The sequence below is a fragment of the Oryza brachyantha genome, chromosome 9, assembly GCF_000231095.2.
Source record: "Oryza brachyantha chromosome 9, ObraRS2, whole genome shotgun sequence".
In the NCBI taxonomy this organism is placed as follows: domain Eukaryota; kingdom Viridiplantae; phylum Streptophyta; class Magnoliopsida; order Poales; family Poaceae; genus Oryza; species Oryza brachyantha.
Window position 1 is genome coordinate 4,560,877 of NC_023171.2, and position 23,832 is coordinate 4,584,708.

General features: G+C 40.4%; 3 protein-coding genes across 16 annotated transcripts; 2 read left to right on the plus strand and 1 right to left on the minus strand.

Moving 5' to 3' along the window:
* Positions 1 to 597: 597 nt before the first annotated feature.
* On the minus strand, positions 598 to 3,037 carry LOC107305004 (L-type lectin-domain containing receptor kinase SIT2-like). Of its 2 annotated transcripts, XR_005812434.1 has the most exons (2): positions 959 to 3,034; positions 598 to 864 (listed from the first exon to the last, which is right to left on the minus strand). XR_005812434.1 is itself a non-coding variant. In XM_015841272.2 (1 exon), the coding sequence occupies exon 1, from the start codon at positions 3,032 to 3,034 to the stop codon at positions 1,028 to 1,030; it is 2,007 nt and encodes a 668-aa protein (XP_015696758.1). In that variant the 5' UTR covers positions 3,035 to 3,037; the 3' UTR covers positions 873 to 1,027. The 2 variants fall into 2 exon arrangements, 1 of the variants encoding a protein (XP_015696758.1); XM_015841272.2 differs by lacking the exon at positions 598 to 864 and having other exon boundaries at positions 873 to 3,037.
* A 3,419-nt stretch (positions 3,038 to 6,456) lies between these two features.
* LOC102715606 (L-type lectin-domain containing receptor kinase SIT2-like) lies at positions 6,457 to 8,950 on the plus strand. The gene has a single exon (XM_015841271.2). The coding sequence runs from the start codon at positions 6,546 to 6,548 to the stop codon at positions 8,577 to 8,579; it is 2,034 nt and encodes a 677-aa protein (XP_015696757.1). The 5' UTR covers positions 6,457 to 6,545; the 3' UTR covers positions 8,580 to 8,950.
* A 2,877-nt stretch (positions 8,951 to 11,827) lies between these two features.
* On the plus strand, positions 11,828 to 22,591 carry LOC102715880 (hexose carrier protein HEX6-like). Of its 13 annotated transcripts, none has more exons than XM_040527288.1 (7): positions 11,830 to 12,165; positions 12,395 to 12,714; positions 14,341 to 14,775; positions 14,881 to 15,476; positions 19,829 to 19,891; positions 20,329 to 20,426; positions 22,182 to 22,591. In XM_040527288.1, exons 1-6 carry the CDS (start codon positions 12,027 to 12,029, stop codon positions 20,351 to 20,353), a joined length of 1,578 nt encoding a protein of 525 aa, XP_040383222.1. In that variant the 5' UTR covers positions 11,830 to 12,026; the 3' UTR covers positions 20,354 to 20,426; positions 22,182 to 22,591. The 13 variants fall into 13 exon arrangements, with proteins under 13 accessions (XP_040383223.1, XP_040383228.1, XP_040383230.1 ...); XM_040527298.1 differs by having other exon boundaries at positions 12,083 to 12,165; positions 12,323 to 12,714; XM_040527301.1 differs by having other exon boundaries at positions 12,084 to 12,225; positions 12,320 to 12,714.
* Positions 22,592 to 23,832: the final 1,241 nt, after the last annotated feature.

Sequence of the window (23,832 nt, forward strand, 5' to 3'; positions counted from 1 at the left end):
TATACTAGCTGATGTCCTAAAATGCATAGACCTATGTTTGCTGTATAAACATGTTTCTTCGTTTCTGTTTCATTGTTTTGGGTAATCTCTCAATGGACAGAGAGCACTACATTTGTTAGTGTATGGGTACCAAAACACTGAACTACTCTGTTAGTTCTAAAATATAAACACTCCTGATATTTAAATTTTATATCAAAATATAAATATTTCTCATACTCATAGTACTACTTGTTTTCATTAATTACTTTTCTTTTTTTTTCTGCAACTATTAATTCTCCCAACATATCCATTCTTCATTTATTAAGAGACATCCTAGTCAGGGTTGCTGAAGCCGAGAAAACCACCGCCGTGATTACCACGATTATCATGATCAGAAACCGTCCAAAACTGTAGAAAAATCGTGATAATCACTCTCCATTGGATGATGGTTTTAGAGCCCTCCGCGATAACACAAACCCTTATCATAGTTTTTTTTGTTGAACTTAATCTTTGCTATTGGCTGCTTTTGTAACGCACCGGGAGCCACCTTTTCGTGACTCATGAATAGACGTTTGTTGATTTATGGGCACTTGACGGTTGTACTAATTAAAGTGGGCGAACGTGTAATTGAATTCCTTAAAACTACTAAGTATCTATTACATAGTAATTGTTTTATATTAGAACTAACAATCACAGAGGCTATAAAAGATCCATTAATAGTTCATCAAATATCTACTACTTATATTATACATATATCTATATATATGAGTAGTCGCTGTAAATCTACTTACTAAATATTGTTTGTCTCCATCGCTCGGCGGGGACATTTATTTGAACGTCGCTCTCCCCATATTCCATCAATTGTTCTAGATGCATTACAGACTCCTAAGAACGGATAAATTGTATAGGACTTTCATAAAAAATAGTATAATTCCTATAAAATTCCTCAAAACAGAATAGACCCTACTTGTTGAAGTACCTTGCAGGTAATTACTCGTGTTCAGTACTCCATCCATTCAAGTTACAATATTCTCGAACACAAGCAGCCTCATCGTCCTCCTGAGAGACCAGAGAATGTGCCAAAGCTCGTGATCAACTCGGGGTATGACATGACTGATGGGTTGAATCCTTTGTTTTGCATCAAAGGAAGCTTACTGAAACCCAGACGTGTTGGTGCCAACTCTGGTGGTGGCAAGTCATTGTCGAGATATTGCACTACCTCTCGCATGCTGGGCCTTGAAGTAGGAAATGGATGCAAGCACACAAGAGCTAATTTTAGGACTAGGTATGCCTCGTCGATGTTATAGTCACCTTGGAGTCTCATATCCACCGCTTCCGTGAGCAATCCATGGTGCCAATGTTCAAGAACCCAATCAACCAGCATAAGTTGTTTGCCTTGTGTGTCTTGCTTCACTGGCCTTTGTCCACAAGTCACCTCGAGAAGGAATGCACCAAAAGCAAACACATCTGTGAGAGGAGACGCTTTACCGGTCCGTACCATTTCAGGTGCTAGGTAGCCCATGGTGCCAACGACATGTGTAGTCTGTGGGTTAGTACCATGATCATATAGTCGTGCAAGCCCAAAGTCACCCAATCTCCCATTCATTTCATCATCAAGGAGCACATTGCTTGCTTTTATGTCTCGATGTATAACAACTTTCTCCCATTTCTCATGCAAGTATAATAATCCACGTGCGACATCTTTAATTATCTGAAACCTTCGAGTCCAATCAAGTGTAGACCTACCATCGACATCATGTAGATACTTATCAAGACTCCCATTTGACATGTAATTATAGACCAGAAGTAGTTCATTTTTCCGCCGACAGTAGCCAAGCAGTGGCACAAGATTGCGGTGACGAAGGCGGCCAATGCTAACAACCTCTGTTATAAACTCCTTCATTCCTTGCCTTGACTCATGGGAGATTTTCTTGACAGCAATATCCAATTTAGATGTCGCAAGGATTCCTTTATAGACCTTCCCAAATCCACCTACTCCAATCAAGTTCTTGTTCTTAAATCCTAGAGTGGCATGAAATAGGTCCTTGTATGAGAACCGTTGAGGCCCAAACTCGACCTCCCAATCTTCTCGCAGCTCAGCATACCGTAGTTTCCTCCGCACAAACAAAATGGCAATGGTGCCAAGAATGATGATGAACATGGCACTGGCAATTGGGAGGACGATCTCCAAGACATTGGAACGAGGCTTGGTGCCAACACGAGGTAGCTTGGGCAGTTTGGTGATATCAAGGGCTGGAGCTGGAACACCCATGTCGAAGCTCCAGCCAAGCACGATATGTCGTGTACTAACTGGGCCAGTTGCAGCAGAAAAACCAATATACACTGGGTCTGTGAGCACAGTTGAGAGATCATAGGTAGCAGAGAGCAGTGGCCTCTTCGGTTTTGGTGTATCAATGGGAGCCATGGTCACGGTGATCTGTGTCGCCTCTTCGACGTATTCCAGCCAAACTTGCATGGCCCGACCGCTATAAAGAGTCAGGTTTCTGAACACCCCCTTCTCATCATAGAAGCCAGCAAAGGAGGACTGCACGGAGCGGACGTCGTTGACATCAACTCCAACATGGCTGTTGCTGATATCCCCAAACTCGCTGTTCTGAAAGGTATCGAGTTCGACTGCGAAGATGTGGTTACTGAAATTTCCCCGGTTGCTGATGTTGAAGAGACCCAGGTAGCCATCTGGCCATGCGGCCGAGAGATCGTTGGTCGGTGCTAGCAGGAACGCCATGCCATCATAGCTCCTGTCGGAGTAGAAGGACTGGATGCCGAACACGAAGTTCACCGAGAAGGATTGCACCGTGCTGTTGGGTGGCCTGCGAAGGTGCATAGGCGTTGGGAAGAACGCATGCCCGCTGAGATCGTTCTTGTCGCTTGTCAGCTCCAGGAGTCCCTCCGGTGTGATTTTGGCAGTGCCATCGATAGTGAGGTTTTCGCCGGTGAAGCCATGGTAGATGAATTGGTTTTGACCGGCACACAAGGCCACAAGAGTTAAGCCAAGCGAGACAACAAGAAGCAGGAGAAAGGGATGACGCTCCATGTATGTCAGGTACGTGTAGATCAACTTCGATCAGGGAAGCTGCAGGAGCATCTAGTGTATTTTGTAGTTTATGGACGGACGCACCATGGTTCAATAATTGTGCTTGTAGCCACTAGGTACGCATCTTATAGATATTTTGCCAGGCGCGTTGCCTCAGACCACAAACTACTTGTCAAGTGTCATCCCCAATTTTCCACAATCTTCCCTGTACATCTGAAAATAACAGTCAAGAGATGCCCCCTCTCTTTTGACAAAGTTAACTTTTATATCTATATTTAATTATTTATCTTATTCAAAATAATGTGATTATTATTTATTTTTACTATAATTTGTTTTATCATTAAAAGAACTTTTAAAAAATATAATTTTGCATAAAAATGAATAGGTAAAACATAGAAATCCAGAGGGAGTAACTTTTTAGAGTCAATTCCATATATACCCTGAAATTTCATTGACCCTTTTAAGCCCCAAAAATTTTCTTGATCCCTATATACCCCCAGAGTTTTTTATTTGGATCCCATACGACTCTATTCTGTTTGTTCATCATTAGTTTGAGAATTAGTTAGTAGAAATGTTCTTATTGTTTTTAGTACATTAATAAAAGTTGAAAATGTTTCATGTACGAATAATTTGGACTGTGAAAATAATAAGGGATAAATTGCCGAATATTAGTTGTGAGTCTAAAAAATAAAACATAATTACGTAGAAAATTAAAAAAAATCAAACTTTGCATCAAATTTAAAAAAACAAACTGATGACACTATTGGAATACAAATTTCGAAAAAGTCATTTAAAACTTTTAAGTAAATTTCAAATCAAACTTGATGAATTTTGTGCGGCATCTTCCCCAAAAGTTATGCCCAAATAACGAACCCTTTTGGTTCATCTTCTCATATATTTTGGTATAGATTAATTTTCCCATATGGAGATTTGTTGAGTAGGTAGCACATAAGTATAAGAGAAGAGAGTAGCAATCTAGTCATTTAAAACAGTTTAACGGACAACTAAAAGAATGAACACAGAAGGGATCATGATGAAATCTGAGGGGCATCTAAGGGAGATAAAATTTAGGGATATGGAAACAATTGAACAAATTCTCAGGGATATATAAATATATAATTTTCTCAATGTTTTATAGTCTTACTAACTAACGACTTAGAGATATTAAGGTTTGAATTTTTTTTCAGGAATATTTATCTGTAAATTTTGGTACATGTATATACACAAAATTAACATAAAAATTATGCTACCTTGCCATATATACGTCATTAAGTATCATAAAATCACTCAACAATAAAAGTCAAGAGTCTGATATATATTAGTCATTTTTGCTAGATCTTTTATAAATTATATCCTAAAGTGGATTTTACTAGACGATGTTAGATGATTGACAAGTTCTGTGGAAAAGGATGATAACTCCGTGGAAAGTCCAATCGACAAGTGAAACCCTTTTTTGAACGAACATTTGGCCATGAACTGAATGGCACGAAATTATATCGGTTACAACTTATAGTAATATTCTTAACTTTGCATCTAAAAATTATTAAGTTAGGACGATAATCAATATTGCACAAAAGCATTGTTGAGCTTTCGTGCTATATAAAGATCAGTGTGTTTCATCGTCATGGCATTGAATAGTACGGACTATTAACTTAAATAGATTTAGATTTTTAAGCGCCAAAACTAAACAGTCAAACATTCATAAATTTGATTTCTATCCATCTGTAGTATATTGCTTTGGCCTGGCCTTCTGATAGTTTTGGTCTCGGCCTGTTCTCGCTATGTAGTATTATTGCTGGATTCACATCTCGTTAGTCAACATGACACAGGTTGATGTTGAAAACGGCAACCTCAGTAGATTTGAGAGTGCGGCTGTACATGAATCGATTAATTCAGGTGTCATTTCAGTGACCATTTTCTAGGAGTAAATATATGTGGTTAGCTAGATGCCCCCTTTTTTGTCCTTGCTTAGCTGTATGCTTGTGTGAGTACATAGGTATATATTGCCTTTGTAGTCTCTCGGCCCGTCTTTTCGCTTCTTCTTATAATTAAATGTTAAAATTTAACTTTTTAACTTTAGATTTGAAGTTAATTTTATGGTTTTTTATTATAGTTTATTTTTTAGCCTTTGCATGTAGATAGGCCATGTAACAACTTTATTTATAAATTATTTTTTTTTACAAATATACCGTTTGACAATGACACTCTCTGTCTCCTAGCTAGTACCAAATTTTCCAATCTACTGGCACCCATCAATTAATTAACATAGACAAATTTAAAGTCTGAAAGCGCCATGTTTGGCCAGTAGGATTACCTGTTGCCCGATGGTACTGCAGTCTACCTAGTAAATTTTTCCCTCGCACGCTAATAAGGAACAATGACTTGGATGTTACAGTGTTCATATTATGAAATACAAATAGTATCTTTGCTATCTCTGCGATCATTTATGCTTCCCTTTTTGCATACAAAAAGATCATTTACATATATATTACTTGAACCGTACGTTTAATCATCAAACAAAAATATTTACCATTACGGAATAGGCCATGGTGTTTAATTTACAAAATGAAGAAAATACTGGTAGAAATACTCGCTTCGAGAACTGTATGTCACTAAATATGAAAAGAGTAATATCCAACAAGTCTTTGGGATGTGAATATTGAATACATATTTGACATGTACACTATTATATTTTTACAATATATTCTGCACAAAGGAAAAATATTTGGAGTCCCTAATTTGGTTTTATAATTTTGGACATTTCAAATTCTAACTGTAGAAAAGATTCCACACTTGGTTCCAATCCTATCGATCAAAAGATTCCTTATTCGCTTTCAAACCCTATATCACATCACCAGAGAAAAATAAAATTATCTTGCTGTCGGTCAAACCTACAACAATTTATTACCAACGATGAGTCCAAATTATGTATAGTCGATGAATATCTGCTATGTTATTTACATACAAGAGTCCATGTCAAATTTAGTAGAAGAAAAGAAATGAATAGGAAAAAAATTAAAAAATCTATTTCCATATAAATTTAAAAAAATTAAAGAGTCGATATTAAATTTAATTCATGAATAACTGGAACCCATATCTTGAAAAAAAATCCTACAAGAACCAAGAAGAGCCATGCCAAATTCAGTAGAAGAAAATAAATTTTGTAAAAGAATAATTAAAGGGAAATTCGATTTCCATATAAATTCTTAAGGAAATCAAATAAAAGGACATATGTAATATTTTTTTAAAAAAAATTGAACTATAATGTATTCCCTCAGAGCTGATCGTCAAATTTGACTTACTTTTTTATCCATTATCTAATAAAACACCAGAAGGCATGGAGAATGGTATATTGGTATAGACGTGGGCGTGGCATGGCTTATCTCGACTACTGGAAGTTATAAACGCTGCGGTGCAAGCTTCAACCGAGGCCGGGCACTGCCCAAAATCACCTCAATTATTTGGTCCCTCTCTCCTTGCCAGCTCGATCATAGATTCATAGTCAATAGTCATGGCCGCCATGAAACCCATGTTGTTACTTGTACAGATGCTGCTCCTCAGCCTTGATCTTGTAAACATGGCATATGGTGAAGAATACGCATTCATCTACTCTGGCTTCACCGACCAAAACATCACCCTCGACGGTGCAGCCATGGTGACGAGGAGCGGCCTCCTCGACCTGACCAATGGCTCCGTCAGGCTCAATGGACATGCGTTCTATCCATCTCCACTGCCCTTCCGCAAGTTCTCCGATGGCATGGTGCAATCCTTTTCCACATCGTTTGTGTTTGGCGTGCAATCTAGCTACCCTAGCCAAGGCTTTGCGTTCTTCATTGCACCAAGCAAGAATTTTTCGTCTGCGTTGGCAGTGCAATTCCTGGGCCTCTTCAACAACCAGAACAACGGCGACATGAAAAACCAAATCTTTGCAGTCGAGTTTGACAGCATAAAAAATATCGAGTTCCAGGACATCGACAACAACCATGTTGGGATTGACATCAACAGTCTCACCTCCGTGGACGCCTTCCCAGCTGGTTTCTACGACGATAAAGATGGTACCTTCAGTAATCTGACCATAGCTAGTAATGAAGCGATGCAAGTCTGGGTAGATTACAATGGAGATACTGCACAAATCAGTGTCACCACGGCTCCCATGGGTGTGGTAAAACCCTTGAAGCCACTAGGATCAATCATCCATAATCTCTCATCAGTACTAAGTGAGATGGCATATGTTGGCTTTTCATCTGCTGCAGGCCGGGACAACACTCGGCACTACATTCTCGGGTGGAGTTTTGGTCTAAATCGTCCTGCTCCAAGTTTTGACATCACCAATCTACCCAAGATGCCTCGTTTTGGCCCCAAGGGTAGATCAAAGGTCCTAGAAATCATTTTACCAATAGCATCTGCAGTGTCAGTCCTCTCCATTGGTACCGTAATTTTTTTACTTGTACGAAGACATCTAAGATATTTAGAGACACGGGAAGACTGGGAGGTCGAGTTTGGGCCACATAGATTTTCTTTTAGGGATTTGTTTCATGCCACGGAAGGATTCAAGAACAAGAACCTTTTAGGAATTGGAGGATTCGGAAGGGTATACAAAGGGATGCTTCCGGTGTCAAAACTAGATATAGCTGTGAAAAGAGTGTCACATGATTCAAAACAAGGCATGAAGGAATTTGTAGCAGAAGTGGTCAGCATAGGTCGTCTCCAACACCGTAACATTGTACAGTTACTTGGTTATTGTCGACGCAAAGGTGAACTATTTTTAGTGTATGATTACATGCCAAATGGAAGCCTTGACAAGTACTTGTATGGTCAAGAGGACAAGCAGATCCTTACTTGGGCTCAAAGGTTTCGGGTCATCAAAGGAATTGCATCAGGATTGGCCTATCTTCATGAGGAGTGGGAGAAAGTTGTTGTTCATCGAGATATCAAGGCTAGCAATGTGCTCCTTGATACTGAGATGAATGGTAGACTTGGTGACTTTGGCCTTGCAAGGTTGTACGATCACGGTGCTGATGCACAAACAACACGTGTGGTTGGCACCATAGGGTATCTAGCTCCTGAACTAGCATCAAGCGGCAAGGCAACCCCTCTTACCGATGTATTTTCATTTGGTATATTTGTTCTTGAAGTCACATGTGGGCAAAGGCCCATTAAGGAAGACATCAGTGGAAATACAACCATGCTAGTGGATTGGGTGCTAGAGCATTGGCAGAAGGGAACACTTACCGATGCCGTGGATGTTAGGCTCCAAGATGACTATGATCTTGGTGAGGTAAGCCTGGCACTGAAGCTAGGACTACTATGCTCCCACCCGTTTGCAGATGCTAGACCAAAAATGCAGCAAGTCATGCAATACCTTCAAGGACAGGTTCCAATACCTGAGGATATGCCACCCAATTTGAGCTTCGAGATGCTAACATTGATGCAGAATGAAGGATTTGACTCATATATTATGTCATATCCGTCATCAATAACGAACCATTCCGACGCCAGCCATGCCTCCTGTGCTGCTATGTCTGCTCTCTCCGGAGGAAGGTGACACCAACCATGGTTGATTTCCGTTTCGACAACATATTAGATTGTTTGAAATTAATTTGAATATTGCTATCCTATGTATGCACTAGAGATGCAAAGCTTACATGATTAGAGTTTAGCAGTCCATTTTATTCCTTAAGGAAGTATCACTGTCAAGGATTGGAGAAGAGTTTTAGGTACTCATTTCTATTTTGGACGATAAGCTTATGAATTCTGGATCTTTCTGCTGCCCACTGATCTTGTGGCTTTGGCCATGCTGGTGCATGCGTAGACAAATATTTTTTTTTCATTTATATGTATTGTTAGACCAGGATAGAATAATATAGTATTACCTCAAATTCGTCCCAAAACATGACAATTGTAATACTCACCACATATGTGATAAAGTTGGGGAAATTAAATGGGAAACCGTGGTTCCTTAAGAAGAGCAAGGCCGCGTTCGGCAGCCACCCATAAGTTATCTTATCTCCTTTCTGTGTGAACGCTTCCCGAATTGCTAAACAGTGTATTTTTTGCGAAAATTTTCTATAGAAAAGTTGTTTTAGAAAATAATATAATCTATTTTATATTTTTTAATAATTAATTAATTATGTATTAATCTACTACTATATTTTCCACGCCGGATAACTAACTCACCCCTCCCTCCAACCGAATGGGGCCCAAGTATTCGTTTGTTGCTGCTTTAAGGAGTGAATTAACTCACATCTTAAACGATGTGTTTTTTTAAAAAAAATATAGGATGCTTTTAAAAACCATATTAATCTATTTTCATGTTTAAAATAATTAACACTCAATCAATCTCCTTTTTCTCCCTCCATATCAAATTCACACTAAGTCATTACTGCAAAATTAATTTTTGCAAAACACGGGGCTTATTTATATAGGTAGGCCACAAAAATTCCGCTACAATAAAATTCTATGGTCCAAACTCACTTGTGAAAAACAATTTTCACAAGCATAGACAGTGTCGTATGTTATAATAGATTTTCGCTGGTGGTCACTAAGGATGCCTGCGCGTGGAAACAAAGTGGGTTTGGACCCTAGTTTTTATAACATGTGTGGGATGCCTATAGATCCGTAGATTACATGAATACATATGGTCAAAGGGATACCAAATAGAAAGATTATATCAACCGGAGTATGGTAACTATCGGATTGCATATCATACATATCGGATCCGAGTTGTAACCGAATTAGAATAGATCTTAGTCTTGTCAGATTAGGACTCTCTCATATCTGTAAGCCCTACCCCCCACTATATAAGGTGGTGTGGGGCACCACACCAGGGACACGGTCATATACACATCCAATATAACTGCCGAGTAGGATTAGGGTATTATCTTGCCTAGCCGAGAGACTGAACCTGGGTAAATCGCCTTCTTCTTCATCCTAACCATCGAGTTTCGAGCCCAATAGCCACCCTATAATTTTATTGCTAGCATCAATCGTCGACAGTTGGCTCGCCAGGTAGGGGGTGCACTATTCTTTTCTCTCTAAGGTTCTTTTCGGCGAAGCTCGATGGACTTCAACTCCAACATCGTGAAGAGGATGTTTCTGTTGGGTTCAACCTTCAAGTTCGGCGACATTCGGCTCCAGACTGACCAGTTCGCTACGATCTCCTACACCGATTCGAGCTCTTCTGAATCTGACGAGGTGGTTTGCTGGTTCGGGCCCGACATGAAGGCATTAGATCAGACCCAGATCCAATCTGGGTTGCACGATACTGAGATGTCATCTCCAAAGTCGGCCCACCAGTAGGCTAATCAAGGTGTCATCCCGACGGAGGTGGAGATGAACCTCAAATTGGTACCAGCCGCCCCGGTCGATGTCTCCGACACTCGCAGCAGCACGGGAAGTTTCGTGCCACCAAGGCCACGGGAAGTTTGGTGGCTGCAGGGAAAAACATTTTTTCATCTTACTAAGTAGTTTAGTCCAGGGAAAAAATATATATGAAAAATTATTCTATTATAGAACAAAATTTAAATATTAGAACACTATATTTTAGATCGTATTTTAGATCAGTGGGAATATTAAAAGACGATGGATACCTAGAAAAATATCTGCTGAACAATAATTGAGGGTAAAACTGGTAGGAGCCTCCTTTAATCAAAACGACTTGTATACTTGGAACTTTCCGCATCAATCATAAACATCACCGTTTAGTGACAGGAGGGAGTACCATTCTTCTTGATGGAGGAGGTCGCTCTCTTGTGGAAATAAAACTGTGTCAGGTGATGTCGTTTTCAAAGTATTAATGACACCTTTCGTGAGACTGAGAGAAGATATGAACGGGTAGACTACTTTTCCATTCTAACGAGCAAAGAGTACGACACCGGCCAGCTGAAAGACTAGGGCACGACATCGACAAGAGCGAGTAGGTCAAAATACCTAGGAAAGGCTCGATCCTAATATGATATCGGCACATTCAGCCAAATACTGTCCCGTCATAGACTATAATCATTTCAAGATATTTCTATAAAAATTATCCAGGGTTGCGAAAGACTGAAATTGGTTGGATACGAATAAAAAGAGATTGGACAAATTAAATGAAATATGGTTACGATTGGTTAAAATAGAAATAAATAAGGTGGAAAAATTACTTTAGAACAAATTTAAACTCTAAAAATATGTATATTATAGAACAGAGGCGGTACAATATAAGAGAAATTTGACGGTATTTGACATAGCACGTGGAGACACTTTTACAATAGAAATATGATACTGTTGATACCTTCTTAACGTTGGTAGAAAAGTTCATCATATAAACATTTATCTAAATATAAAAAGAACTGATCAAATTTAACAAAACCGTTGTCATCAAAGGTTTACATAAACGCTTGTATTTGTTTTTTAATATTTATAGTTGCTAAGGTGGCGCGCGGAGTTATTATTTTTAATCTTTAATAAATAGTACATCTTAATGTACCAAACATTCAACTGTAGTAATTTTTCAAGGATAATAATTTTTTTTATTTATTAACTATGGTTGATTGATATAGTCTCTCTTGTTTTTATTTGATAACGTTAACTTTTAAATATGTTTGACCATTGTTATTATTTAAAATTTTATGCAAATATGCAAAATTGTAAATCGTGCTAAAAATATCGTGAGAAATAAATCAATTCACAATACAATAATTAATAGTTATATAAATTTCTAAATACGACGAATGGCCACGCATAAATCCAATTCCATCTGAAAAAAAAAACAGAGGAAGTACTACCTTTTGTGATTGAATTTCGTCTCTTCCATTTGTCCAATAATACTCTCAAGACAGGAACAAACTAGGAGAGGTTAGTTTTGGACTTTCCTTGTGAATGTTTCACGGCGTTCTCCCACCATGATACCATCCACACATGTTGATCAGAAAGATAAGCATGTAATGATCATAGCCGCTAGCTAGCAGCTAAGGTACGTAGTGCAAACCTCGCATGCTGCAAGCGCTCAACCATGGCGGTCTGCACTGTCGTTGCGGAGAACAAGGAGGCGCCGCGCCGCTATGGAGGACGAGTCACCGCCTTCGTCACCCTCTCCTGCATCACGGCGGGCATGGGCGGGGTCATCTTCGGGTACGACATCGGCGTCTCTGGTGCGTAACATAGAGTACTGAAGCTTATCCCGATCGGCAAACTTCTTTGTTTCTCTTCTGGTAATTAATGGAAATTAATCAATCCAAGTACCTCTCATTCAAAAAAATATATATCTGGCAACCACACCACACGTGATATGATATTGATATATAGCAGTATGCCATTCGATCGAGGTGTGGAGGAGCACGACGGACGATGGAGTTGGATGATTTGTGTGGGTTTACGCAGGCGGCGTGACGTCCATGGACGGATTCCTGCGGAAGTTCTTCCCGGATGTGTACCGGAGGATGGAGGGGACGAGCGTCAGCAACTACTGCAAGTTCGACAGCGAGCTGCTCACCGCCTTCACGTCCTCTCTCTACATCGCCGGCCTCGTCACCACGTTCCTGGCTTCCTGGGTCACAGCAAGGTGCGGCCGCCGGCCGTCGATGATCGTCGCAGGGACCGCGATCCTCGCCGGTTCGGCGATCGGGGGAACTGCGGTGAATCTCTCCATGGTGATCTTGGGCAGGGTGCTGCTCGGCGTTGGGCTGGGCTTCGGCAATCAGGTATAGGATTAATTACAATTCCATTTTATTTTGTCATTCAAAACTAATTTATAACTACCTGCATCCTAGCTAACTGCTTTTTCAGTTTAATAACGGGTAAAGGTCTAAGTTCCTTTCGATAAACTTATGGTTCTGATTGGCTCATTTTTCGATAAATTGATGATAAATAGTAAGATTGGGAGGAACATTGACCATCCAACTGTAACCATATTGAGATGTTGTGTTACGCCTTAGTAACTGATATATATTAAACTTATTCCTATGAGCAAACACAAGAAACAACTAAGAAAAGGAAAAAAATAATTTGATATTGCAAGTAGAAATTTAATATAAATGATAAGTTGAGGTTCCGCAAAGAATAAACAAGTGATTTAACCAATCATGATATTATGTAGAAAATTAGTGAAGCTAATCTTTGATCTAAACAAAACCCTTAGAAACACTGAAGAGGTATCTAACTATTTTAAGAAGGTAGGAGGATGTTAAAGTGGTTCATACGATTGTGCTCCACCAGATTGGGATGCACCTCACATAGCCGCACTTGCACCGGCGTCCCAAATGAAGTTATAAACCTATAGACCCATTATATGTGAGGTAACATATTGTTTGTAAGATTTTTACCAACGGATGGAATTTTGACATGAGGCAGCTGGAACGGTTGGGAAGATGACTCCGGAGAGCTTAGGCACCACTAAGCCACCTATGCCCCAAGGCACTACTCAATTGATATTTCAGATATGAACAATTTTACAGTTAAGTAGGTACCGAGAGACAATTTTGGTATCTCGTAGTACCTTTTTTTGGACTGTAATGTTACTTTTCAGATATATATGAACACGTGAGAGATAGAAATAGTGATATAATTGCTCAACAGTCACCTAATTAACCCTCAAAATTGCTTTAAAAAGGAAAAAAAAACTAACACCCCACAAAGCTTCACTTCCAAACTTGATTTGGAAATTGAACTCTAAGTAGGAGTCAGTATGCAAAAAAAAAAGGAATTTTATGGTACTTGATAAGATATCAGAAGATACCACTTTTCTCTATATGAATTTAGTACCTCTTGATATCTTAGATACTAGTAGATACCAAATTTTACACTAAAATTTTGATATCTCTCGGCACCTACTCAAGTACCATAAAATTCCTCAAATAAAACGACGAGCCTCCTCCATGGTTCCGCCGGATTAGTAGATAAACCGCCTGTCATGTGCTCGGCCATCGATCAGGGGAGGATATAGCCCACCTATGAAATTGTGTTATCTCAAACGGGCAACTAAGAGGCCCGTATGGGAAAGTTAATTTTTATAGTGGACCTCGTAATGGTTCCTATGGAAAAATTAAATTCTAAAATAATATATATCTACAACTAATTTTTGATATAAAGTTGAACAAATATGAGCATTATTTGAAAATTGTATGTTTTGATAAGATCTAAAACTTCATATTTCATAAAGTTTTATTTGAGATTTTTTTATGTGTCAAGTTCACTAAAAACATCTTATATTTTCATTACAAAATCTCATATATGCACGTTTCAAACCATCTTCAATGAAGATGTGCGGAATAAAGAAGTAGAAAGCTTCAGCTAACATACAACTCTGCTGGGTATGCATGTGCATGTAGGCGGTGCCGCTATACATGTCGGAGATGGCGCCACCGCTGCACCGAGGAGCCTTCAGCAACGGCTTCCAGCTGTGCGTCGGCATCGGCGCCGTCACCGCCCGCCTCACCAACTTCTTCACGCAGAAGATCAGGCAAGGCTGGGGATGGCGCGTCTCCCTCGCCGCCGCCGCCGTCCCCGGCGGGTTCCTCACCCTCGGCGCGCTCTTCCTCCCGGAGACGCCCAACAGCGTACTCCAGCAGGGCAAAGACCACGACACAGTCAGGGTGCTTCTGAGAAAGATCCGAGGGATCCACGACGTCGAAGACGAACTGAACGACATTGCCGCCGCCAATAGAGAGCGGGCGAGCAGCCGCCGCGGCATGCACATGATCGTCACCCAGCGGCAGTACCGCCCCCAGCTCGCCATGGCCATCATGATACCCTTCTTCCAACAGGTCGGTCGATCAGTCTCAGGTCATCGATATATATATATGCTCTTTAATTTCGTACCTGAACAACAATTTTGAAATTTAATTATAAACTTTGGCGTACATATGTAGGTGACCGGGATCAACGCGATCTCGTTCTACGCGCCGGTGCTGCTGCGCACAATCGGAATGGGAGAGAGCGCGTCGCTGCTGTCGGTGGTCGTGACGGGCCTCGTCGGCACGACGTCGACGTTGCTGTCCATGTTCCTCGTCGACCGGTTCGGCCGGAGGACGCTGTTCCTCGTCGGCGGCGTCCAGATGCTGGCGTCACAGCTCATGATCGGAGGCATCATGACCACCCAGCTCGGCGACCACGGGCAGGTGAGCAGGACGTGCGCGTTCGTGCTCATCTTCCTCATCGCCGTCTACGTGGCCGGCTTCGCGTGGTCGTGGGGCCCGCTCGGGTGGCTGGTGCCGAGCGAGATCTTCCCGCTGGAGGTGAGGTCGGCCGGGCAGAGCATCACGGTGGCGGTGAACTTCCTGATGACGACGGCCGTGGCGCAGTTGTTCCTGCCCGTGCTGTGCCGCATGAAGGCCGGCATCTTCTTCTTCTTCGCGGCGTGGCTTGTGGCCATGACCGCCTTCGTCTACCTGCTGCTGCCGGAGACCAAGGGCCTGCCTATCGAGCAGGTAGGAAGGCTGTGGTCGCAGCACTGGTTCTGGAGGAGGTTCGTCACCGCCTCCGACGGAGAGCAAGCTGAGCTAGAACCAGTAACTAAAGTTGACAAGCTCTAAACTACTGCCTCTGTTTCATATCGCAATCGCAAGACTTTCCCGTCTTTCATCAATTAATAAATATTTATAATCTATCATATATATATATATATATATATATAAAGTATAGGAAAATAAGCCTTCACATTGTCTCTCACGGGACTAGAAATTTTGATATTAATCGAAAAAAAATAGGAGAAAAAAGGAAAAAAAAATGAATCGGACCAGGGACGGAACCGGGCCTAGGGCAACTAGGGCCCAAGCCCCACTCGTGAGCCGGCTAACAGGGAAGGAGTCCACATATATTTCTGAGAATTACAGATCCAGCCTCACTCATTTTGGGCTGTAATTTCTCAGCCCAACAGCCCGTCGGCACCTTGTCTAGCCCAAAATGGCAAAACCCTAGCACATGAGTGGTCTCTCTCCACACCAGTCTCTCTCTATCTCTCTCTCAACGGGCGGTGGATGACGGATGACAGGGAGAGGAAGGCGGCGGCGTTGGCGGCAGGGGGAGGCCGGGAGGGCATGGCGACGACGACGGCGCGGGCTGGAGGGAGAGGGGAAGGCGGGGGCGCTGGAGGCAGGGGGAGGCCGGGGCCCGGGAGGGCATGGCGACGGCGGTAGCGCTGGCGGCAGGGGGAGGCCGGGGCCCGGGAGGGCATGGCGACGGCGGCGGCATGGGCTGGAGGGAGAGGGGAAGGCCGCGGCGCTAGCAGCAGGGGGAGGGGAAAGCCGCGGCGGATCGGTGGTGGTGGGAGGAGAAGGCGACGGCTGCGGCTTGGCGAGGGGAAGGCGGTGCCGGCGGCGACGGGGGAAGCCGCGAAGGGTAGGCGGCGGCAGCGGCAGGTCATAACCGGTTATCCCCTCTCCTCGCCCTCTCTTTCCCTCTTCTCTGCATTTTTTCTATTTTTTTGTATTTTTTCAGAAATTTTGACTAAACTTCAAAATTGAATTTGAAAACTTTGATTCGAAAGCTCTGAAATCCAGAAATTTTGCCCCTCCTTCCAATTGAAATGTGCAAACCGAAATTGTAAGCCGTAGTTTAAACCCTAGGCTTAGAGAGATCCTGGTTCCGCCACAGAATCGGATAGAGAAAAAAAAAAAGAAAACAACTGCCATCCGCGGATAGAGAGAAAAAAAAACAGAGAGAATACAACGGCCATCCGCGGAGACGATTAGCTCCTCGCTTCGCCTGTCTGCGTGTCTGGCTTGGCTTTGCCCGCCAATCGAAAACAAGAAGGGCAGAAGAACTATCATCACCATTCACACTAAAATACAACTCAGAAACATCTAAAATTTCGTTAAAAAGAACCAAATTAAAATACAACTTAGGAATTAAAAATAAAGAAAAAAAGAGTCCATGTGTAAATACAGTTTAGAAAAAAATTCAAATCTCAATTAAAATTTTTAAAATAATTAATATTGAGGAAAGAGTCTATCTATAAATATAATTTAGAAAGATCTAAAATTTTGGTTAAAAAATGGAAAAAAAGAGAGAAAAGGTCAATATATAAATATATTTTAGAATTATCTAACATAAAAAAGATTACATGCGTAATAAAGTTCAGAAAAAAATCTAAATCTCAGATAAAAAATTATAAAATAATTGATATTGAGGACATAGTTCATCTATAAATACAATTTGAAACATCTAAAATTCTCGTTAAAAATAATTAGATTATAAATATAATTTCAGAACTAAAAATAAAGAAAAATAATAAAAAAGAGTCCATACGTAAATAAATCTCAGATCAAAAATTTTAAATAATTGGCATTAATGGAAGAGTCCAATTTAGAAACATCTAAAATTTCGGTTAAAAAACCAGATTAGAAATATAGTATAGGAATTAAAAATAAAGAAAAATAAAACAGAGTCTATGTGTAAGTACAATTTAGAAATATTCATATCTGGATTAAAAATTTTAAAATAATTGATAAAGAGGGAAGAGTCTAAAACTTTAATTATAAATTAAATATTATATAGAAAAGAGTTTAGGTACGAGTATAGTTTAGAATACATGTAAATAGGGTTCCATGTAGGTTGTGAACGAGCCGAGCTCGAGTGAGCCAGCCTGTCTAGGCTCGAGCTCGACATAAGCTCAAGCCGAGCTCGAATCAAGCCTACCAAACATTCGAACTCTTAGGCAGGCTCGGCTCGAGCTCGGTTAGAGTATATGATAGTTATTTTGATGATATTTGTTTTTGACAAAAACAATAATTTCAAGTAAATCATATTAAATAAATTATAAATAAAATTTAAAATTATTATAAAATGCCCATATAAACTAATTTATCATTTAAATATATAATAATATATTCTTAATATACTATTTCATCAAAGAAAAATAAAAATAGCATATATAGGTAAGCTTGTGAGAAGCTCGAGCTCGGCTCAAAAAAGCTCGCGAGCTTAGGATCAGGCTCGGGCTTGGCTCGTTAGAAACTCGAACCAAGCCTGAAACGAGCCGAGCTCAAGTAACTCACGAGCTTTGAGCTTTTTTGACGGCCCTAGTTTAATGTAAAAATATAATTTAGAAAAAATTAAATTCAAATTAACAATTAAAAAGTAATTATTATCATCCTATATAGCTACAATTTATAATGATGCTAGCCATGCAATATGCGCAGGTCACAGGTCACGTTTTCTAGTTTATATATATATATATATATATATATATATATATGTGTGTGTGTGTGTGTGTGTGTGTGTGTCTAGATTAATTAGCATGTATATAAATCTAGATAAGGCTAAAAAGTCTTATATTGTGAAACGGAGGGAGTACCAACTATTTCAGCTATCAATAATACTCTTATAGTAATTTTACTCAGTACGTACGTACCTTTTAGTTTCCCGATCTTCTCCTGTTTTGTGTGTATTGCGTGTAATATCAGTGAATAACCTCAATAAGATTTTATTCAGGCGATGCTTACAGTTAGCCGCTTTTTTGGTAAATTGTTCCGTTTAAAAAACTTATTTTAAAACTAGTCCGTGCCAAAAACTTTAACCAAAATTACGTCGTGGGCTCAGCACCATAGTCTTTGACGCTGAGGACCTACATGGAGACGTCACCCGTGTTGGCGCTAGATCCTTGCTAGCATGGAGACCGAGCCAATCCCAGTATCGACGTGGCAGGGATCTCAGCGCCAAATTGTGTGACGCTGACTTGTTCAAAATCAATGCGAAAGATCTTTAGCTTTGGAGACGTGGTGGCCGATGGTGTTCTGCCTTGGCTTTGGGGATCTCAGTGCCAATATCTTTGGCTTGAGCTTGAATAGGTCAGCGCCACCTAAATTAGCGCTGAGATCCCTATCACGTCGATATGGGGATTGGCTCAGCCTGTCGAGTGTCAACACAGATGGCGCTGAGCCCATGACTTATTTTAGTTAAAGTTTTTGGTAGCAGTACACCACAACACCATAGAGGAGGTTGTGGTCTACCAGTAAAAAACTTTTTGGTTTCACTCATTCCATCTGGCACACTGTCTGCCAGTAGAAAAATAAATTTCAGCACAGTCTGTCAGCAAACATTGATGGCAAGTTATCTGTCACTAATAGGATGATCATGTCAGTTGCAATGTCTATATACACCGAAAAAATGGCGCGCCCCAAATAGTCCTAGCGGGAGGGAAGACGCGCCATGTGAAAAATTGAGCGCAGGTGGAAATTGTGCAGTGGCCCAATAATTCTCCTCCGCCTCCCTCCTTCTCCCCTCACTGCAGATAGGTGCTATCTTCTCTCCATCTCCATCCATGCCTCAGCTATGAAACAATCCCCAATCCAAACCCTAGCTAGCAGTTGCATCATCCCCCTCAGTCCTTTTGCTGTGCGCCCCCTATAGCTCCCCTTCCCCCTGTCCTGCTCCTTGCCTCCTCCCCAGCATCCATGAGAAGCCTCCATTGTTTCACCCTAGAGCCATCTCACAGCTAAGTCCACCTCCACACAGCCCCAAGGAGGCTCCAGCATGGAACTTCTAGCTCGTAGCACTCAAGTACTAGAAGCAGCATCTCTATGCCATCGAGTAAGCAATTAGCCCCAATTATATTCTATCCTAGGACTGTGGATTGCATTGTTGTAGTTATAATCTGAAGTTCAAGACAGTGTTCTGTGGCCACTAGAAATAGCAACCCAAGGTTATCCTTGATTCCCTTCCCCTCCTAGTGCTATCTCTTGCCCTTACCTATCTCAAGTTTTTCTTGAGACAAATTTGGTTATGTGGCAGACACAGGGTATATCGATCTTAGTTTTGTTTCTGTGCATTCGTATGTGCTAAAAATATTTTTAATTTATTTTGCTTTCGCCATTGCAGATCCATCCTCAGTAATTATGGTGTTAGTAGCTTCATTTCTGTCTTCTTGGCTTCCTGGGTAAGGTATGCTAACCCGGATCTCTTTATCTAATTATGTAAGTCAAGTAGTTGTGAGATGCTTGAACATTTATAGGCATATATTTTTCATAGCTTATATTAATAGCAGAACAACTGATGTGACTATGATTTGTTTGTCTGAAATCTTGCTGTATCCCTGTAGTTTTCTTTGTACTAAAGATTAATTCAGTCATTGGTTGGATGTTAGTTTTATTTTATTTCTTGAATCCTATCTGAAAATACAAATGTTTTTATTAACCTGTGAGTTTTAATTTTTGTCTGGAGTTCCAAGTGAAAATAAAATTGGTTATTTATTAACGTGAGGACTGAACTAACCATGTTTAGTAAACTAATTTCATTTCTATTTGATTTTTCTTATTTTGCATTGATAAAGAGCAATATATTGCTTATATTAGATTTAAAACTGTCTATTTCTTATCCAGAATTGGAGGGGATCTTTCTGAATAGTTGGAGGCACTAATAGATCTTTGAAGAAGGTTGGAAGCAAATCATAAGGAGCAACTATACACACTACTACAAGGTAGAAATGTGTTTCCCTGGCTCTTAAACATTCGTTTCTTACCTGTATGGTCAGAATAAATTTATTGAATGGGTATTGGAATGTATATTGGACAGGGAGAGCTATGGAAACTATTTTTGTTTTTTACAGTATCTATGCTAATAATTTCCATGGATGTTACATACAGACATTGCAAACGTAGTATTTCATAGTAAAAAAAGTCAAGCATGGATAAGGGATTGATGGGCCTGCCTAGGTACAGTAAACAAATACAAGTATAGAATTGTTTAGCCTCACTGTCTTCATTTTTGCCAACTCTAATAGGATGGTATTTCAGGAACACACCTGAGTACATACAAGGGGTCAATAATTTTATAGAGTTTGCTTTTACCCATTCAGCTAAAGTAAATAAAATATTGTGTCCTTGCAAGAAGTGTGTGAACTGTGCATGGCTAGAAGCAAACATTATAATTGAACACTTGATATGTGAGGTATTTAGGCATGGGTACAAGCTATGGATATTTCATGAGGAAGCACCATCAGCTTTTGTGCATCATGCTTCACATCAGACATGTTCAAGTAGAAGAGAGAGTAGATGATTGTGATGAAATTCCTGAAATGATTAGAGACATGGCACATGGTACAGATCAGAATGGAGAGGGAAATCTTACTGATGGTTGTTCAAGTGATGCCAACAACCATGCAGGTGACTTTTATAGACTGGTAGATGACGTAAGTCAAGAGCTATACCTGGTTGCAAGACCTTCTTAAACTAAATTTCTTAGTCTATTTGCTTCATACTAAATGTCTTGGAGGATAATGATAAAAGCTTTGACATACTACTAGACTTGCTTAGAGGCATTTTCTGAAGGTGCAGCACTACCCAAAAACTTATATGAAACAAAGAAGACAGTAAAATCTCTAGGTCTTGGGTACATAAATATTCATGCTTGTAAAAATGATTTCATATTATTTTGGAAACAATATAAAAATTGTATTTCCTGTCCAAAATGTAGTACTACTCAGTGGAGGATAGAAAGAAAGAGTCTTGATGGAAAATATTTCCACAAAGTTCCATGGAGACGTGAGGAGGTGGACTCAGGTGTGAGGCGGCTCTAGGGTGAAACAACGGAGTCTTCTCATGGATGCTGGGGAGAAGGCAAGGAGCAAAAGAGGGGGAAGAGGAGCTGTAGGTGGCGCACAGCAAGAGGACTGGGGGAGACGATGCTGCTACTAGCTAGGGTTTGGATTGGGGATTGTTTCAGATCTGAGGCATGGATGGAGAGGGAGAGAAGACAGCACCTATATGTAGTTAGGGAGAAGGAGGGAGGCAGAGGAGAATTATTGGGCCACTGCACAATTTCCACATGTGCTCAATTTTTCACATGGCGCGTCTTCCCTCCCGCTAGGACTATTTGGGCCACGTCATTTTTTCAGTATATATAGACCTTGCAACACACAAATTGATAGGATCATCCTATTAGTGGCAGATAATTTGCCATCAATCTTTGTCGACAGATAGTGTGCTGAAATTTATTTTTCTACTGGCAGATAGTGTGCCACTACATATACCGACAGACTGAGTGAAACCAAAAGGTTTTTTTACCGATAGACCACAACCTCATACAACTTTATATTCCCCATAGTGTATTTTTTTTTGAGTTTGTTGCACAATGACTTTTAAATATTAAGATAGCAAGTCATTGGTAATGCACGCGTAATTTCTATTTTAACAACACTGATATATACCTTTCCCATGCAAATTGCATTGATCAGGTGACGCCAGACGAAGAAATTATGTCTCATTGAATCAGCTAGCTATTTAATGGAAGTTAGACCAACACAAAACAAACCATCAAGTGCTCATCACACCGTCTGATGGTTACCTGTCATCGTATAATTTTCGTCGAAGCATCGAAAGTGTAATTGAAGGTTCTGGAATGTCCACTGCAAGTCTGCATGTTGCTCCATGGCCATGTTGATTTATGTACTGTGGTGGTGTATTTGCCATGATGGTTTACGTGAATGTCATTTTGTTTGTCTATATATGGTGATGTGTGTATTGTGAAGGATCTATTTTCTATTTGTACTGCGATTAAAAGCTATTACATTTTGTCATTGTAACGTGTATAAGCTGTAACACAAACTTATATATTATAGTTGTAATCCTGTTGTTTTGCTTTGTATTTTTCAGTGTATAGACTTGTGTGCTGACCTGACATAGACTAGCTTGTGTTACACGCGGTTGGGCAATACACTGAGCATATTGTGCATGTGGAAGCTTTGCATGATTATATACCCAAAGGAGCAACACGAAGGAAAAAGGATTGCTTGCTTCCCACCGTAGCCGCGGTCATCGTTGATGTATGTTTTATATGGGTTTCAATCTAGTTTAGTTTTATATGAATAAAACTTGGTGTACACAATTACCTACACAGTGAAATTAGATTGAAACTTTCACAAATATTAGTTTGTTTCATCTTCAAACTTTTAATTAACTTTTATTTGTCACTTGGATAAAATATTTAAGTGATATGTTAGCCTCTAAAACCATGGAATAAAATATTGTATTGAGATAACTAGTTTCACTCATTCATTTAAATATAAACATGATATGGTTGAAAACAACACAATCAAATATTGTACTGAGAAGCCGGTATGGTCGGAAGATACGAAAGCAACAACCGGTATGGTTGGGACTTTCCAAACCATTTTAACCCGAGTTGCTGCTCTACTTTGTTCGCCTGCTCTGCACAACTGCACCGCCGTCGCTGACCTCCGCAGCGCCACGCATCTGCCCCTCCGCTAGAGTGCTAGACATTCCATGGTGTCATCGGAGAAGCATGAATGCACGATGGCACCTGTAGGGGGAAAGAGCTCAAAACATCACCTTATTGATCCATCCGATGGAACTGCATCCTGACTTTCCAGCAATCAATCTCAATCCACTCCAGGTATTCATTTGTCAATTTGAGCAAAATTGAATATGTGAATCTGTGATGTGTTTGATTATGTTGGGTTCATAATATAGTATTGCCTGATTTGTTTAGGTTGTCAAGATCCTGTTAGTGAAAGTGCAAGCCATAATCAAGTGGTGACTGCATCATCATCCACACCTTAATCAGCAGCACCTCATCCTCCTCCAACCTTTGATGATGATGATGGCAACGGCCGTCCTGCAAAAAAGAAGGAATCGACATCTGAGGTATGGCGGTACTTCAAACAAAAAGGTCAAAGAGACTATAGAAGATGGTGGGAAGACTAACAAACAGGAGTGGGCATATTACCAATTCAAGAGGTGCACATACAAAAATAGATGTGAGAGTAATCATGGAACAGTCCATTTTGGAGTCACCTCAGTTTACATCACAGTGTTGTGAAAGGCTAGTAACTACTCAAATTAGAGAAAGACGGGGAAAAGGCCATC